This window comes from Gymnoscopelus microlampas (genome assembly GCF_963454915.1).
Source record: "Gymnoscopelus microlampas genome assembly, chromosome: 16".
NCBI lineage: Eukaryota > Metazoa > Chordata > Actinopteri > Myctophiformes > Myctophidae > Gymnoscopelus > Gymnoscopelus microlampas.
Genome location: NC_139953.1, coordinates 49,097,172 through 49,116,792, shown reverse-complemented (window position 1 = coordinate 49,116,792; position 19,621 = coordinate 49,097,172). Strand labels below are relative to the sequence as shown.

At 41.0% G+C, this 19,621-nt stretch overlaps 1 protein-coding gene across 2 annotated transcripts; it reads right to left on the bottom strand.

Moving 5' to 3' along the window:
- Window positions 1-9,262: 9,262 nt before the first annotated feature.
- Window positions 9,263-19,406, bottom strand: LOC311063275 (uncharacterized protein). Of its 2 annotated transcripts, none has more exons than XM_084082640.1 (16): window positions 19,247-19,406; window positions 18,283-18,582; window positions 16,837-16,878; window positions 16,680-16,744; window positions 16,300-16,348; window positions 16,160-16,210; window positions 14,432-14,467; window positions 14,142-14,191; window positions 14,009-14,061; window positions 13,625-13,851; window positions 12,950-13,203; window positions 11,129-11,260; window positions 10,893-11,040; window positions 10,394-10,441; window positions 10,203-10,274; window positions 9,263-9,715 (listed from the first exon to the last, which is right to left on the bottom strand). In XM_084082640.1, the coding sequence occupies exons 1-16, from the start codon at window positions 19,392-19,394 to the stop codon at window positions 9,387-9,389; spliced, it is 2,004 nt and encodes a 667-aa protein (XP_083938766.1). In that variant the 5' UTR covers window positions 19,395-19,406; the 3' UTR covers window positions 9,263-9,386. The 2 variants fall into 2 exon arrangements, 1 of the variants encoding a protein (XP_083938766.1); XR_014602566.1 differs by lacking the exon at window positions 9,263-9,715 and adding an exon at window positions 10,584-10,753 and having other exon boundaries at window positions 10,235-10,274.
- Between the last annotated feature and the right edge of the window lie 215 nt (window positions 19,407-19,621).

Here is a 19,621-nt window from a genome sequence, read left to right as displayed (position 1 = left end):
CCATGTTCAAGTAAAGTCTACAATGCTTATCATTTCATCAAGTTTCAGAAACAACTAAAGACATTGGCTCTCAAATGTTTCCATATCAAGGACCCCCACATGAATATTCATTTGGCCAAGGATTGGGCCTCTTCCTTACTTCCTTCACATTACCAATGATACAAATGAAGGCTCTGTTCCATTTAGTGTAGCACAGTGGTTCTCAAAGGACACCCATAACTCTGAGAGTGTACAAATGGAACCAAATGGACTGTAATTTGTTTCCATCTGTACACTCAAAGAGTTACACACCCGTAAGGGTCCATTTGGAACAGAGCCTTCATTAGCATCATCGTAACACCTGTGAAGGGAAATGAGGAAGAGGCCCGATTTATTTCCAATATGGCCGCTGATTCCAAAACTCCAGTTTGTGCCTCCTACCTCCAGCATGGTTGTGTGTTACAGTGAAATTGGTGACCTTCAGAAAACATGCGACCATCTCGTGGACTTCACAAAAACATCACCATGTCCAAATGTAAATAACAACCGTTTGTTTATGAACAGAGCAACTCCGTTCATAAACTAACAGCAGTGATTTACTTTGGATGTTTGACATGTGATGGACACGATGGACACATCTTTTGTCAGGTCACCAATTTATCCATAACACTGGAGGAGGCAGAATGTTGAGGGTTGGGATTCGGCTTAAAAATAAAACCACAGACGTCTTGGTTCAGCTCTGAGCCGCTAGACCAGTGGCTCTCAAAGTGATGTCTGATATCAGCCATCAGTTACCATGAGTATATACTAGATCGGTCACAATTATTACGCAATAGCCTAATTGCAATTATTTGAATTTGCAATTATGTTTTGCATAATCGTCATAACCATTACCATGTTAAAAATGTCCATATATTTTCAAACATTTTGTGGAAATAGCAGATCTACCAGCTCAAAACGTGTTGCGATGCGACACGTTTTGAGCTTGTAGATTGGCTATTTCCACTCTGCTAATCCCACTATAAATGTATTTGTTGTAATTAAATGATGTATATTATGTGTCATATCTACCTTGTGCAACTTTTGTTTACGAAGCCCTAAAAGCCAAAAATAAATTACATTTGTTTTCATAATGTTCCAATGCTCAACGTCAAACACAATTAAATCTTTGATCACAATCAATCATGTGACAATGAATCGTCAACTTCCATTTTGTAATGTGACACAGCCCTAGTTTATAATGGCCAGCAGTGGTGGAAGAAAATACTGATTTGTTTTTACTTAAGTAAAAGTATCACTACTGCAATGTAGAAATACTCTGTTACAAGTTAAAGTCCAGAATTCAAAATTCACTTGAGTAAAAGTACAAAGGTACAGGTATCAAAATGTACTTGAAGTACCAAAAATAAAAAAAAGTACACATTATGTAGAATATCCTGTTTCACAAGTTTTCAAAATATATTAAAATCTTTTGAAAATAGCCGATCTACAAGCTCACAATGAGTTGCATCGCATTGTGAGCTTGTAGATCGGCTAATTTCAAATGGCCAAAATGTATGGCTGAAGTGGTTAATACATTTTTTGTAATTATAGTCAAAATCTACAAAGTAACTAAAATAAAGTTTTCAAATAAATGTAGTGGAGTAAAAGTAAAAGTATTGAAATTTGGAAATACTCAAGGAAAGTACACATCCCTTGAAATTGCACTTAATACAGTACTCAAGTAAATGCACCCAGTTACTTTCCACCACTGCTGGCCAGGGGTGATCCAGGTACGTACCGTGCGGGGCCTTCCGCCGCGTGGTTGAAGATAGCTGGTATTAATAGAGCCGCGTAGGTTGTATGGCACCACGTCCCGAGCACCGTACGCCTTGTATCTCAAACGGAGAACGTTCGTTGGCACCGTTATACGTTTCAGCTCTCAGGGCCTCGTTGCTGCGTCGACGCCATCGAGGTTCCATCTTCAAGCCCCTTGTCCTGAGTTACAGACACTCTATTACCAGCTATCTCCTGATGACTCCATCCATCCTTTGAACCTTCCCTGAAGCATTCATACAGCGAGTCAAACGCTGAGTCATAGCTAGGAGCCATGACTCAGCGTTTTTAACTCACTGTATGAAGTAGATTTAGTCCACTCTGCAGAAGGTCACATGATTAACCTGCAAGACACAGATATATACCAACATTAAATTTAATACATTGTATAATAATAACAATAATAAAAGAAAATACAGTTTTTAAGTAGGCTATAGCAGTGGTTCTCAAACTTTTCCGTGCCAAGGACTCCCAAATAGACACTTATTAGCCCGCGCGGACCCCCATTTGAAAAGATAAGCCAGGGACCCCCATAATAGAATATTTTTACGGCTCTCTAGCAGTGATTTTCAACCATTTTAATTTCAAGGACCCCCAGTGTGACATGCATTAGGGCTACGGACCCCCATTTAATGGTATGTCTCTGGGACCCCAATTCACATTGTAAAATCAATGTTAATTTAACTCTGAGAGTGTACAAATGGAACCCGTTAGGGTACATTTGGTGCCTAATCTATCATTTAGCTGGGGACCCCCCGGAACTCCCTCAAGGACCCCTGGGGGTCCCCGGACCCCACTTTGAGAACCAATGGGCTATAGTGCAGGGGTGATGCAACTTTGATGGTGTAGAGGGCCACTATATTTCCACACTCACTCCAGAGGGACACATTGCATATTATTGTTGTTGTCGGGCAGCCACCTCTTATCTCCATATTTTTTACTTTTTTTGTAAATTAAATTCGTCATTCTAGTATGTCACACAAAAGTAGCAAAAATAGCTGATCTACAAGCGAATTGGAATCCTGACAGTTTTTTTTTTATTTAATTTCAAATGGATTTACTTATAATTAAGTTAACTTTATGAACTTAAATACAAATACATTGGATATAAAGTCATTGAACTAATAATATAGACTGAAGTAATTAAAGCGGGTCATGATTGCATGTTTGGAATTGGAACAGCTGAAATCAATAATATATATCACTATTAACCTGCATTAAGCCGCATTACGTTAAGGTGAGGGCCGCCAGCTGCCCATGTATGCTATAGTGTTAACCCTTTAAGACCGGGAACGCGTCAGTGTAAACACCTTAACCATTATCTTATACTTTGGCTATTCAAAAATAGCAGATCTACAAGCTCATAGCGCGGCACCGAGTGCCGCGCTATGAGCCTGCATATCTGCTATTTTTTTTAAAATTGTGAACATTTCTGAATTTCTTTTACTAAAATTGTTGCTTCTGGGGGGTCCCTGGAACAAATATACATATCATTTTGGGTGGTCCTTGTCCTTGACATGAAAAAGTTTGATTATAGCAACATGAGTTTTTTTTCAAAAAACGTATGATTTAGAACATTGGTTCTCAAAGTGCAGTCCGGGGACCCCCAGGGGTACTTAAGAGGGTTCCAGGGGGTCCCCAGCTAAATGATGGACAGGGACCAAATGGACCCTTATGGGTCTGTAACTCTGAGAGTGTACAAATTGTACACTCTCAGAGTTAAATTAACATTGATTTTACAATATGAATTGGGGTCCCAGAGACATACATGCCATTAAATGGGGGTCTGTAGCCCTAATGCATGTCAAACTGGGGGTCTTTGAAATTAAAATGGTTGAAAATCACTGCTAGAGAGCCGTAAAAATCTTCTATTATGGGGGTCCCTGGCTTATCTTTTCAAATGGGGGTCCGCGGGCTAATAAATGTCTATTTGGGGGTCCTTGGCACGGAAAAGTTTGAGAACCACTGATTTAGAAGACATTTGTAGAATCTCCCCAGAAGCAAATATTAGTGTTAAAAATGTTCGCTTTAAAAAAACATATTGAAAAATGTGGACACATTTTCAAGTAGTACCATCAACAGTAGCAGATCTACAAGCTTGAAACGTGGCACAAAGCAACACGATTTGAGCTTGTAGATCTGCTACTTTTGCCATTTTTTAAATCCTGAAAAGTAACAGTTTGGGACATTCTATGGTTTCCTCCCGACAGAGACGATATTATAGTTTCATCTTAGCCTTAGATCAAGACTCAGATTTCATATCGATTTTGATATTGATATTTAGTTTAGATTACTTATTATCCTGCCTGAGTGTTATTTATCTTATGTTACAATTTAGCTCAGTTTAATCTCTATCCAATAGGCTTTTACATTTGTTTTGTTCTAGATATTTCATGAAAAGTATAAAATGTGAAAAGTGCTGTACAAATAAAATGACATTATTATTATTATTATTATCCTCCTATCTTTGACATTCTTAACACTCTCTAAAAATAGTGTTTGTAGTTAGTTCCATGTTAAAGTCTCAAACATCTTGATAAATGTATGTTACTCTAAATATAACGTGTTTATCCCAAAGCCACAGATGTTATCCCACCATACAGATCCTTTATGTTCAGTAATATTCCGTATTATTCAATAAATAAATGTTTCAATCTGGTCTGTCTGAACATCACTGTATATATCATTCAATGGGTGTAAGTGGCGCTGTTGCAGGTGAACACCGGTATTACACCCCATGTAATCCAGGAAATACAATGATGTTCATCCACAGAGGGGATTAAAACACTTCTTTATTAATCTATACTGAACATTAACTGAACACTAACACCCCGTATGTACGGATAACATCTGTGGCTTTAAGATAATCACTTTATATTTACAATGCATACATAAGTATAGACGCACGAGCCTTAAGCACAGAACCACAAACTATTTGGTAAAGTGGCGCTGTTGCAGCAGTTAAATGTCCATGTAAATGTGGAATTAGAACGGCGTTCAGACACACGTGACTAAAACGCGTCTTTATTAAACTACGTAATATTACGGAACACAAAACAGACCGGTATGGACGGGTAACATCCGTGTCTTTGTGTTTAAACACTTTATATGTTGGATTGGGTTCATTTATGGGGATTTATGATCCGTTTAAAACTACCAACAAACATCAGACTCGACCACCATAAATAATACAATCCCTGACGGGCCGTCTTGGTCCAAGGCTAAAGTAGATTTATAAACACACATGAACATATGGCAGGGTTAGATCTACAAACCCCCACACAGTGAGTGTTTAAACTTTAGATATGAATCAAACATTAGTTTACCTTCAGCAGAGCGGCGCGGCGTGTTGCAAGTCAAAATGTTTGAAAGCACTGCCAAGCAGACGTAGTGCGCCTGCATCTAATTTAAATCCGTATTCACATCCGGTCTAAAGCCCCGCCCAGCGGCGGACTGGCCATTTGGCGTACCGGGCAAATGCCCGGTGGGCCGCTGGGCCAGTGGGCCACTGGGCCAAAAAAAAAAAAAAAAAAAAAATTTTTTTTTTGCAGAGTGGTCCGGACCAAAATGCCAGGGCTGAATTTGGGTCCCAGTCCGGCCCTGGCCCCGCCTACTGGATCCGGTGCGTTGAACACGTTCACCCGGACGTCACATGGACAAACCATTTCCGTTTTCTGACCGGATCTTCATCCTGCAGAGTGAATAGATCCACAGACTGCTTTTCACTCATCAACACTAAATCATCTTCACCTGTGCAGAGCAGCGGTGTAAAGTAACTATGTACTCAAGTACTGTACTTAAGAAACAATTTTGAGTTATTTGTACTTTACTTGAGTATTTCCAATACTTTTACTTCTACTCCACTACACCTCAGGGGCAAATTATTGTACTTTTACTTCACTGCAATTACTTGAAAACTTTGGTTACTTTATAGATTTTTTATATTATTACAAAACGTACATTAACCACTACAGTCCTATGTAGGCCTATACTTAGGCTATTTGAAATCTACAAGCTCACAATGGTTGTGAGCTTGTAGATCTGCTGTTTTTTTTTCTTCTTTTCAAAGCATTTTTACACATTTGGAAACGTGTGAAATGGGATATTCTGAAAAAATGAGTACTTTTACTTTCAAGGTTCAACTTTATTAATGTCCCAAAAGGGCAAATAGGTTTACAGTTAGCAAAACATATTACATACATTAAACATATATCTCTCACTGCCGGTCTCTGCGTGCGCATGCGCCCTGTTCCCTCATTGCAAGCAGAGGGAATCCTTTTATTTTTACTTTCAGCACTTAAGTATATTTCAATGTGAATACTTTTGTACTTTGCATATGTGAATCGTCTATATGGACCCGTTAGGGTCCATTTGGTTCCATTTGTACACTCTCAGAGTTACAGACCCACAAGGGTCCATTTGGTCCCTGTCCATCATTTAGCTGGGGACCCCCTGGAACCCCCTCAAGTACCCCTGGGGGTCCTCGGACCCCACTTTGAGAACCAATGCTCTACAGCACGTGTGTGGACCTTGTAGATCTGCTCACAAGTCACAATGCGACCAGTTATTGAGCTTGTAGATCAGCTATTTGTGGCCTTGTAGATTTGGTGTAGAACTTTAACGTCAACATTAATGTCACATCACAGCCTGGTTTACAGGTGAAACACAGCAGGTGGAATTATGTTGCATTTTCCAGGAAAGGGAAGAAGAATAGAAATAGAACGAAAGAACAAGAAAACATTCACACTTTCCTGATGAGTGAAATATAAACTATAAAGAATACATCACATGGATGCACCTGGGACGTATCATCAGTGTTGTAGCCTGGGGTCATCGGGTGTTTCGGGTCTCGCAACAACATACACCCTCGCCCAGGTGACCCAGCCGGGGTCGATCAAGCTCCAACTTACATCCCAGGTAGCTGACCCACGGTCAGTCCTCTAGGGAAAGACAGGGCCACTCAGTCCGCTTCGCTGAAACTACTCTGCCTGAACACGGGGGAGGCTCTGGCACATGGAGGGACTAGGCTCTGTGGATGGCCTCCTGGCGCACCTGATTCGGATGCTATCAATGCATTGAATGGGACATTATCACCTTTTATTAGACCATTGAATGGGCGAAGTAGGCGACCTACTTACATACCCGCGATTTATCAGACCATTCATTGGGTGTTATCAAGACATACTGACCTACCGACGGAGATGACTTAAATAGTTCAGTTTCGGTTTTGGTTGTGGTTGTTTCGGTTTCGGACCATGACGGAGGCGCGCAGTCTCAGGCGAACTGGAGCCCCGCGAAGGACCACCGAGGGAGCTAAAGCGACCGAGTTGCCGTCCTGAGCGGTGCGACGCTCGCCTGAGCCTACTCAGCGCCGTTGGAGTTATGTACCGATAGGCACAGAATCGTAAATATTGTTGTGGGACTGCTCCGCCTCCAAAGTAGGTCAGTAGCTCCTGATTACGCCCGATGAATGGTCTGACAAATCGCGGGTAGGTCCGTGTATCGCCTACTCAGTCACCTACTCGTCACCATTCAATGGTCTGATAAAACGTGATAATCTCCCACTCAATGCATTGATAGCATTCGAAGCCGGTGCCTGGCCGGGCTCCTCCTTCGTCTCACCAGGTCCATGACCTGAGCGCCGTACCAAATCCGCTGCATCGCCCCGATCCAAACATTTCCTTCTGGCGTAGCAAGTAGGTCAGATATGAAATGAGGCAATGTTATGAGGCAGATACAATATATGTAACATATATACAAACATGAGGTTAAATTGCTTTTCACTGTTCTCAGGTCAAATATTGATATGCGATTAAAATGCGATTAATTGTGATTAATTAATTACAAAGCCTCTAATTAATTAGATTAACTTTTTTAACCGAGTCCCAGCCCTAGTTAAAACATATAGCAGCAGATATACTAACCAGTGGTGTGAAGTAAATGAGTACATTTAATCAAGTTCTGTACTTAAGTACAATTTTGAGGTCTTTTTTTTTTACTTTACTGGAGTATTTCTAATTTTCAATACTTCTACTCCACTACATCTCAGAGACAAATATTATATTTTGACTCAATTTTTACTACGTCCTGATCTTAAGGCTATAGGAATGTATAATACATAGTTCAATGTTAAAATATAACCCTACTACACACATTATAGAAGATAATATATAGGGCTCCCCCAAAAAATGCACAAGTCTGTAAACTGTTATTTATTTAAAGCGTTTGCTTCGTCTCATTTGACAGGATTTCAAACACAAGTAGGCTGGATATTCAGTGCATGAAGACCATTAACTCTTCCACAGGCAGCAATAGAAAAAGTGGATCATATAAAAACGGTACAAAAATAAATAAATATGCTGATATATAAAATAGAAGGAACAATAAATCCCTCATAGGTTTGTGGTAGAAAAAATATACAGTAGGCCTATGTTTGTATCCAAAATCATGTACAAAAAACAATTTCCAGACAATATTCGATTGAGAGACACAAGGTGGCAGAGTGGAGTTAGGCTGAGGAGAGAAGGAATGTACTGAGGTGTAACAGTCCATGCTAGGAGCGACAGAGGACATTTTACTATAAACTATACAGTTCCACAGAAGCCTTGGGAACCAATGGTTCCTAAGCCATGTGGCCCCATAGATCAGGAGCCTTGTTGTGTGTCGTACTCAAAATCACCGAGATGCTAGCATCGGTATCGGTGAGTATGTCAGGCTATAACATTCTGATATGTAATTCATCACATTTTTTCTTTTTTTCTATGGATTAGTCACCCCATGGAGACTTGAATTCATGGATATGTTTTAGTTTTTTTTGTCTCATTCCTAACCGGCAGCGGTTCCGGTAGGAGACACAAAGAGTCTCCTTTGTGTCTCCTACCGGAACCGCTGCCTACCGGTCCGCTGGTCATCAGATTGGAGCTCTGGAATGAAGGATCACTGCCGGCCAATTAAAAATGTGCGTGTAATGAGCCGATCCCCGAGAGGACGGAGGTCACAGAGAATATTCCATGATGTTTCAAAGGTACAGTAAGATCGCCGCTTTCACTAGCAAGGGGACCGGAGACGGATTAGTTAATGAATTAATTCCCGACAGTGAATGAGTTAACTATTAACACATTGACTGCCAATCACGTAGATCTACGCGAACCTATTTAAAGCCGACACGACACATTTCATTGTAGCACCGCCGGAAACGGAATTATCCGGGATCCGTTTTTTTCGATCCCATCCGCTTCCTGTCTAAAACGAAACCTAGAAGTCGATCTCGGTTGTTGTTTTTCTCCTCGCTGATCACTGTTTAGCGTTCACCGCTGTAGCTTCAAGAAGGCGGATCGCAAAGCGAAGCAATCTTCACTCTCAGAGTTACAGACCTGTAAGGGTCCATTTGGAACCCCCTCAAGGAACCCTGAGGGTCCCTGGACCCCCCCCCCCCCTTTAAGAGCCAATGTCCTCTTTTTAAATGACTCACTGGTATCGGATACTCGATATCGACCGATACGCATGTTATGGGAATCGGTATCAGGAAGGACAGAATGGTATCGGTACATCTCTAATTCCTGTCTTTGTCTCAACGACGGTGCAGCAGACATTCAGTCTTCATCCTCATCCATCGTTGAAACCGCAGCCGCAGCGCTGCTGTACCAGGGCATTTTCTTCAGAACAGGAAACACAGCCGTTAGTTTTGGTTCTTGTAGCAGAGACAGGAATTCCCTGCATTGTGGTTCTCCCTTTGAACGTATTTTGTCCACAAGTTCACTAGCTGCCCGGGACGGGGGAGAGATGTTCTTCAGGTCTTCGTACTGAAAATCCACCAGTAGCTCTGCTTCAAACACCCACTGGATGACTTGTTTAATTTCTGCCGCGAGGATAGCTTGAAGAGTTGACTTGTGTTTTATGATCAGCTTGTCAGCCGTCATCCCTGGAAGAAAAGGGATCAAATTAAGACTTTCATTGCTCATGAAACATTTCCTCTGCTCCTCCCTTGCAATGAAATGGTCCTGGACTCTGTGATGTGAACCATCATATTCTGTAATATTATAAAACCATCAAATATCTACTCAGACACACAAGACACATTTATATACCGATACGGACTGCAGATTCTGTTCATATTAATGCCATGTCTGATATGTACTGACTGTTTTTCAGTACTACACTCCACTACAGAATGTTCACTGCCACCACAGACAGACAGACAGACAGACAGACAGACAGACAGACAGACAGACAGCTGCTAATGCAGCTTGGGATGGGATCATCACAACACATGCACCTAAACAAGTGCAACTCCTAAACAACGTTAACTACTTAACAACCATCTTTCAGAGGCCATGGGCTGTTGTTTTATCAAAGGTTACAGTTGTCACAAATTCATTAATCTCATGAGTAAGGACATGTAAAATCACCTGGCTCCTGTAGGAGACAACATCTCTTACTGGGAGTTTCTTCCTCTGCTGCGTCGCATCTCTGTGTTCCGCCTGTAAAAGAGAACATTAATTACACTCTGGTTGTAATAGAGATGGACATTACACTCTGCTTCTAAAATGCTGAAAATACTATTATATCACACAACATTAAACTAATGTATCATGCTTACATAAAGTCCTTTTGCTTGGCCTTTTCTCTGTGCTGCACACCAAGTCACCTGACAAGAGAACAAAAGATAGGCCTCCTCATTCAGAAACACACTGCAAAGTTACATAATTATATACAGTATAGCACAAATAAAAAGAGACATTCAAGTACAGAGTAAGAACTCAAAACTGTCACGTTTGAATAGAGCTGACCTCATAATTTATTTATTATGAACGGCGCTGCACACAGGGCCGGCCCACTCAATTAGCATACATTTTCGACCCGAAGCTGTCAGGTCGGCTCGGGTTCGAATTTGAGAACTCAAGGCAGAAATGAGCAGGGCTTGTATGTAGAGAGGAGATTTCTTTTTTGACGGTACGACCTATGATTCAAGAATTATAGTTTTATAGATGCAAAGAACAGACCGACAAACGAACAGGGGCAAAAATGTAATCTCCGGCCTTTGGCCGTCCGCAGATAATAAATAGATCTACAAATAGATAGACTGTGTACATCAGTACCTTTTAGAATGGTTGTAGACCATACAGTATCGCCTGTACCACTCGCTTTAAGCTGGAGTTGAAGTATGAATTTGATGCAAGGTGGCTCATCGTACTGTACTTCAAAGAAGCCTTTGAATAGCATTTCTTCCAGTGTGAACATCAAGCCCTGCAAAGGCATATCATATGAATGATTAACTTGCGTCACACATTCATAATAAATACATACAGTACAGTATGTGGTATTAGCTACACACCTGAGGATCAATTCGTACTCCAGTTTGGTCGCTCATAAGATGGTACTTGTTCGTCTCTACAAGTATACAGTAGGGATTCTTCTCAACTCTACCGAAACGCTTCGTAGAGCAGAGCAAATCCTTCTTGATGTCCTACCACACACAAGGACAACAGGTGGACAGGGTGATGGTGGTTTGGGAGGGAAGAGAAGAGAGAAGGTAGAAAACAAAATCCAGTCAGTTCCTTCCAGCTCAATATTGAAGAACATATTCGACCCAAAGAAATTGAAATAAAGTGATTAAAAAAAAAAAAAACATTCTTGAGAATTGGGACAAATCATGTCCTACCAAAACATTTCAAATTATTATGAATTAACACACTACCGTAATTTAAAAAAGAGTTGGGTGAAAAATATTCTTAAAGGATGTATATATATGAATTACATTTTTTATACAATTACAATTTATACAATGTTTCAGTCTGGTTTCCTGGTTTTATATTTAACTTGCACTCTGCCATAAAACACCCTTGTCTCAGACAAAGATTCACAACTTCAAACATTTTATTTATGTTTGTGTTAAAAGCATTAGAAAAACTAACCATGTGTATAATTGATAACATAGGTGTAAGAATGTACAATTAATATCATCTTTGTTTATTTTTTATTTTTTTGGTAAAAGATGTGCCCTTTAAAGTTGTGTACAACAAGCTGTCATCTCTGTCAGATTTCTAAACATAATTTAATCAGGCATAAACTGGTTTAGCTATATCCTAGGGTCCCCTGTCTTACTGCCTGGTTTAAAAAAAGGCAGGAAAGCTGCGGAAGCTCTGGTAAGCTTTCTATCTTTTGATAAATGCATTAAATAATATCACTATCTGGTGTGTTCAACCATAACATGTCAACTCCATCAGTCCTTCTAAATCCAAACCAAATAAAAAATATATTTTACAATGTGTAATTCTATTACACATCTATAGCATTAATAGAACTTTTAATACAATAATTGATAGAATTGTAAACTCACTACGACGTGTGTAATAAAAAAAATACAAAAAAACATTTTGTCAACTCCGTCAGATGTCAACTGTGTCAGATATGCCATCTTATGGAGTTGACATCTAAAAAAAACTGTGGGAGGTTGGCCCATTACATGGTTTAATATTCAACACTTTAAGACCTTTTGAAATATCCTTTCCCAGCAAAATTGAAGAATATTAAAAATACATTTCATGTTTTAGTATAGTCATTTAAATATAATAGCTGCTCATTGATCACTATGATCAGTAAGTATTTAAACAGGCCTGTACTGTGCTCAATGGCTACATCCAAAACAGATCATATTTAGGCATTATGTTTTATTTCATATTTGTCTTGACTTCTGCATATCTTTTGACTGAATGTAGTGTTGTTACAACAGTCAGTTCAACCATACTGGCCACTAGTCTAGTTCTAAAGAAGAGTCATGTGTGATGAGTCTAAACCAAAGTTAAACTGTCTCTCTGTGTCTCTCAGATAACCCAGTACAGGTCAGGGAGTGAATGAGTCTTTCAACCATATAGCCTAATCTATACTGTGTCATCTCTGTATGAGATACTGCTGGAACTATGAGCCATGGCTTCACTCACACAGTATTATTGTTCACAAGTAGATCTGAGCTCCATTGCACTCATTTGTGTTAAAATAGCCTATGGCTTCAAGAACTCTAAAAATGTAAATGCCATGATGCAGTTATGATGATTAAGGAACAAAAAAGAAAAAAGTAAAAAGGTTACTCTAGGCCCAATGCTAAACTGGAAGCACAAAGGCAATCTTTCTGTTTCCACCTTGGAACAATCCTCACCTCAACATGTGACGGGCTGTTGTTGGGGGCGAGGTAGATGCGTAAGATCAGAATCTCATCGTCGCTGCTCAGATCCTTGTAGACCATCACCGCTCCGTGGTATTGGTCCGGCGGGGTCTTCATGACGATGGAACCGACAGGAGACAGGGAGGACACCGACCACTTTAGATGGCTACCAGAGTACTCCACTGGCTCGATGACAGGATCCTCGCCAGTGATGTGTAGGACACCAAATACCTTCTCCTTGTCCAGGCCTGGGTGAAGACAAAGTGAAAGCTTTGCAGAGACAACAAGACAAAATGCATTGAAGACAAAAAAGTCTGAACACAGACAGTGAAACACATGGAAGATGTTTAGCTGTACACCAATAAATATCTGTGGTCCACCAATGAATTCCGGAGGGAACAGTGTTGCTGTCGGGCAGAAACCTTGTACAGTATCTCCATATTTCAACTTGTTTTAATTTATTTTAAATGAATGCCCTACTTCATAACACAAAAGTAGCGCATAGGCTTGTAGGTCGGCTATTTTTGCTATTTCTATTGAACCCACAAGCTTGTGACTAAATAATAACTACATTGGATCTTTGGAACCCAGGCTCTTTTTTCCATTTCCTGAAAGGTACCCGATAAGGACATACAAAGTTTCCACCTGACAGCATCTATATATTCTCACCAGTCAGGCACATGGAGTGGGGGAACTGGATGGACTTGAGGGCAGATTCATCCTTAGGGACCGTCTCCACGTTGAATATGGATCCAGCGATCATCCAGGGGTTCTGGAGGAACTTGCTGAACTTGGACCAGGGCAGGACAGAATAACCAACCACCACTCGCTCTGACGCCTCAAATATCAAGCCTGTCAACACACACTCGTATGTCCCTTCTGCTTCCAGCTGTGCTCTGGACACACACACACACACACACACATGCACACGCACACGCACACGCACACGCACACAAGCGATGGAAATACATTTTTGGTTGTGTTTATGTCATGATGAATCAGTCTATAATTAAAGCAGATGACAGATGATGTCAAAGTGATGTTCAGACTCACTGATAGCGTCCTCTGGAGAGTTTCTCAGGAATTATCTTCTTACTGCCGTAGCTCTACCAAGCAAACACACACAGGAGATCATTTAGGATCATTAACAGACAGAAACAAGAGTATCTGCTTTGAATAAACTGACCTGCTGGACGTGTTGGCATCTTTCACAGCATGATCTTCTGTACACCTCATCTGGAGAAACAAATAACAATAGTTACACATATGATACAGATATTGGTGGTGATATTAGATATATTATACAGTATGTTTCCCACTGAAAACTTTAACTCCATGCAGGACCAGGATTTAACTAACTATCAGAGTCATCAAACCAAATCCTATCATGATAGGAAAGAGGTCAACCTATTGAGAGGTGATGTGTTCCAGAATGTTATTTTGTGTCTGTCATTCATTCATTAATATCTCACCTACCATTATCAGAATCATCCAGGTCAGGTTTCATGAGCTCTGCAGGAAGACATTAAAGAGAATAAATATAGGTAATCCTTCATTTTGTGCAGGAGACCAGGACTGAGAGATCATTGTGCGTGCGTTGCCTCAATGACTGGTTGGTCTCTGTGACCACAGCTTGCAACATATAAACAGCGTCACTAGTCTTCTCCTCCCTGGATACCTCAGCTTCACAGCCCTAAACTGCCCTGATCTTCTACATTGTTCCCTTGTCAGGTATGAAAAGTGTTGACACTCTTCGTAAGTCAACATTGGGAACACAGCAACAGAACAACGATCAGTCAGATATAGAGATTCTACCAACCTGTTCACATACGTTTACTACTATTTTGTTTCCTACATTTTTTATCCCACGATTTTGTAAACCCATTTTTTACACCCAGTGCCAATTGTCTATGTAATCCTGGGCACTACCTTCCCTCTGCCAACCTAGGGAGGCCAGGGCCGAGCTCATGCCTCCTTCAATGCATGAGAGCCAACTGACCTTATAATCACCTGACAGGGGAGAGCACGTTATTCCAACCAGTTCCTTTCCCCTCCATCAGGCGCCCCGGCTGAACAGGGGGAGGCAGTATAGAGACCAGGATTACTACATGTTTTTGTGGGGGTATTAACTACCCTAGGAGACACGGGGAGAACATGCAAACTCCACACAGAAAGGCCCTTTCACCAACCCCACCTAGGGTATGGGCACTGATGACGCGGAGGAGAGAACACGCCCCCAGCGCCCACAGCGTACCCAGCTAGAAGCAGGACCTTCTAGCTGTGAGGCGACAGCGCTACCGTGCCCCCTGGTTTATTACTATTTAATCCTAACTGTTCTATCTGCTAACCTGCTTTTAAAATATATATATATATATATATTTACCCCAGTCCTGTTTTGTTTTTTTGTCACTGTATATTTGCACATTTGCACATGAAATTTGTCCCATCCTATAATCACTAGGAGCAGTGAGCAGCCATTGTACGGCTCACTGGGAGTCTTGCTCAGGGACGAGAGCAAGACTCTGGAGCGAGAGGATATCGCACCAGAGGAGTCAGAGCGCGGTGGGAACACAACGATGATCCATCGCCCCTCAGCTATGGCCACCCTGTGTGTGTCTATTTCACGCAAATATAAGCCCTTACTATCTGTATATACATAGTTGAGATCAACTTACATACAGTATCTGATCGTTACACTATGATCCTGGCCAAAATAAAAAAGTCTGTCAGTGACCAGAAATTACAAAGTATTATGATACTACACCTTATCATCAAGTCATTATAAAGTGCTTTATAATGTGTTATGGTTCTTGTTATAAAATATTCTGAATATGTATGTGCATTATAGTGCTTATAACTATAAGTATACAGTGTTTTAAGCAGAGTGTAATACATCATAAGTAAGTATGTTTAATAATGTATTATAGACATGTGGGCTTCATGATATGGCTATATGTAATGTCATTTTCCTACTTGTCTCATCTGTTTAAGAAAGTAGGTAGCTGATATATTGCACTTTTACCTTAGCGTTAGGTATACTCTTAGTTGCTTGTTTTAGAAGAGAATGCACTTAAGACTTCTGGTGATTAGTAGTTTTCTTGCCTACCTAGGTTGAATGCACTTATTGTAAGTCGCTTTGGATAAAACCGTCTGCTAAATGACTGTAATGTAATGTAATAATGATACGTTTTATCCATGTGTTACCTTCCTCTTCGCTTTCTATCTTCAACATCTCCATCATCTCCATCCAGCGTTCTGTTCAGAGTAGAGACAGAGGACAGTTAGTGGATCAGAGGCAGTCTGGAGGCTTACAGGATAAAAGAGGAACATGATCCATGACTCACCAGAATCCTCATCATCTTCTTCCTCTGATGAGCTTTTTACTGACTGCATCTGGAATGATGAGATCAAATCATTAAACTTAAATTCTGACAAGATATGTTCATGAACGTACAATTGACCACACTGTACATGAATGGGCTATTTACAGATTTTGGATTTGGCCAGTCTACAAAAAATAAGAATGCTATTATACAGCATCATTTTATGTACAGAAAGCATTATATAATGTACAGCCTACATTGCAAATGCTTTGCAGATCCTGCATAGAACCAAGAGCAATTCAACAGGGAGACATAATTATTCATAGATTTGTAAAAAGACATCCATTGACCAAAGACTTCAGATATCTCACAGGTATTTCATGGACTTAAGAATGATTTACCTCTGTCTTCATCGGCTTCTCTTCCTTGAATGCATCAGGGAGTTCAGAGGTGGTTGATGAACCACCTAAAAAAATAGAGGATACAGTATGAATGCTGCATACATATTGTATAAGTTATTTTGTATTAACATACTCTACCATACATATTCTCACCTACCATAATCAGAATCAGAATCATACAGGTCAGGTTTCATGAGCTCTGCAGGAAGACATTAAAGAGAATAAATATAGGGCTGTGTAATCCTTTATTTTGTGCAGGCAGACCAGGACTGAGAGATTATTGTCTCCGCCAGGCCGAAGGCATGGCGAGAGAGTATGTTTTACCCTCCGTCCGTCCGTCCGTGTGTCCGTGTGTGTGTCCTGTCTGTGTGTTAGCAGCTAATCTCTGGCACCGTTGGCCCTGTCGCTGCGATACTGTGCACACACACTCCCTGGATGCCAATTCAGAACCTCTGCCTCAAATTTTTCACATGGGTCTGTTATAGCGCCACCTGGAGGCCGATTTGTGCAAAACCCATTTTTTTACATTACTCCTACAGATTTTATCCAAACGTCATGCAAATCGGTACACAGTATCTCTATAGTCATGTGATCAACATGGATCTGTCCGATTTTCCATATTCCATCCTCATTGGCTAAGGTTTGCTTCCAAAATTTTGTAGGATTGGTCCGTTTTGAACAAAATGCCTCAAATCATGAACGCAGCTGGCCATTTACGTTAAATTTCACAAAAACATTCCCACTAGGCCAAGGAAGAAATGCCACCCTTTTTCACATTGGCATGTTATAGCGCCACCAGCAGGTCTAATTTAGCAAAACACATTTTTGGAACAAAATGCCTCAAATCATGAATGCAGTGTCCGATTGATGAATAAATAGCACCCTTTTCACATTGGCCTATTATAGCGCCACCAGGAGGCCACAATATCGTCCCTGACCTGGCGGAGACCTGTGATCCGAGGAGCACTTTCTCTAGTTGTGTGTGCGTTGCCTCAATCACTGGCTGGTCTCTGTGACCACAGCTTGCCAGATGTGAAAAATGCAGGGCAAAGGTTTTTCTTTGACCTCTAGGGAGTGTGCATACAAAGTTTTACACAGATCGGTGCAGTTATAGGTAAAAACATGAATCGGCCTGTTATAGCGCCACCATGAGGCTGATTTGAAAATGTTCAAGTGGGATTTCTTCCTTGGCATAGTGGGAATGTGCGTGCACAATTTCACAGAAATTGCATGCTGTGTACATGATTTGAGGCATTTTGTTCAAAACGGAGCACTCCTGCAAACTTTGGAAGCCATTTTTCACCAATCCAGATGGAATATGACAAATCCGAAAGACCTATTTTATCTGTAGGAGTACTGTCAAAAAATGCGTTTAAAAAAAAGCGGCCTCCTGGTGGCGCTATAATAGGCCAATCTGAAACATTTGGGGCAGAGGTTTGGCTTTGGCATCCAGGGAGTGTGCGGCCGTGCCAACAGTGCCAGAGATAGGCTGTTCACATACAAACACACGGACACACAGACAGACGGACGGACGGACAGAGTGCAAAACATACTCTTGCCATACCTTTCGGCCTGGCGGAGACAATGAGGCTGACACACCCACCGTCATCAGTGGAAAGAGGGTTGTACCAGGGCATTGTCTTCAGATCAGGAAACACGTCCGTTAGTTTGGGTTCTTGTAGCAGAGACAGGAACGCCCTGCAAGTTGTTTCTCCCTTGTTCAACATTTTGTCCACGAGCTGCCAAGCTGCAACGGCTGGGCTAGAGATGCTCTTCAGCCTCTTAAAATCAAAGGCCACCAGTAGCCCTTCTTCAAATACCAACTGGATGATAAAGTGATTGTCTGCCATCAGAATATGTTGCAGTTGTGTCTTGTTTTGTCTGATAACATTAGCTGTCATCCCTGGAAGAGAAGGGGAAATAATATTGATACATTCATTGCATATGAAACATTTCCTCTGTTCCTCTTATATGTAATATGTAATACATGTTCTCTACCACAACCTTCAAATGGATATGAAACTAGAAGATCAGAGCTGATCCCAAGTTGTATTCAGTGAATACACGCAAGTTAAGGGCATACAGTAGGTGTGTTCTATGGCTGTGTATATGTAATACAGGAAATGTATGGAATATCACAGCCATTGTAGGGCTAAAGTAGGTTTTATTTGTTCAAGTTGCATCTTGTTTGCTGCGGTAAACAATGTATAATATGCGGTTTAAGGGGTTAACAGATCACTTTAAAAGAAAAGGCTGGGAAAGTTCTATATAGGAAGCGGTGTGTGTGTGTGTGTGAGAGAGAGAGAGAGAGAGAGAGAGAGAGAGAGAGAGAGAGAGAGAGAGAGAGAGAGAGAGAGAGAGAGAGAGAGAGAGAGAGAGAGAGAGAGAGAGAGAGAGAGAGAGAGAGAGAGAGAGAGAGAGAGAGAGAGAGAGAGAGAGAGAGAGAGAGAGAGAGAGAGAGAGAGAGAGAGAGAGAGAGAGAGAGAGAGATGCATCAAAAGTGTACTTTACTGTTGATCCAGTCTGATGAAAAATAAAATAATAATAAATGAGGCTGACAGACCCACCTTCAGTGGAAAGAGGGTTGTACCAGGGCATTGTCTTCAGATCAGGAAACACGTCCGTTAGTTCTGTGTCTTGTAGCAGAGAAAGGAATGCCTGGCAAGTTGTTTCTCCCTTGGAAATCATTTTGTCCACAAGCTCAATAGCTGCCATGACTGGGTCAGAGATGCTCTTCAGCTTGCCATACTGAAAGCCCACCAGTAGCTTTGCTTGAAATACCAACTGGATGATAAAGTGGATGTCTGCCATCAGAACATCTTGCAGTTGTGTCTTGTTTCTTATGATCAACTCTTTAGCTGTCATCCCTGGAAGAAAAGGGGAAATAATATTGATACTTTCATTGCATATGAAACATTTCCTCTGTTCCTTTTATTAACGTA

Bases quoted from the DNA above. Each gene is read 5' to 3' on its own strand.
- LOC311063275 (XM_084082640.1), bottom strand. From the start codon at position 19,394: ATGGCAGCTATTGAGCTTGTGGACAAAATGATTTCCAAGGGAGAAACA. The intron at 14,468-16,159 runs GTAACACATGGA...GTCTTCCTGCAG, and splicing joins GATAGAAAGCGAAGAGGAAG to AGCTCATGAAACCTGACCTG. The intron at 10,442-10,892 runs GTACTGATGTAC...TTCTCTTGTCAG, and splicing joins GTCTACAACCATTCTAAAAG to GTGACTTGGTGTGCAGCACA.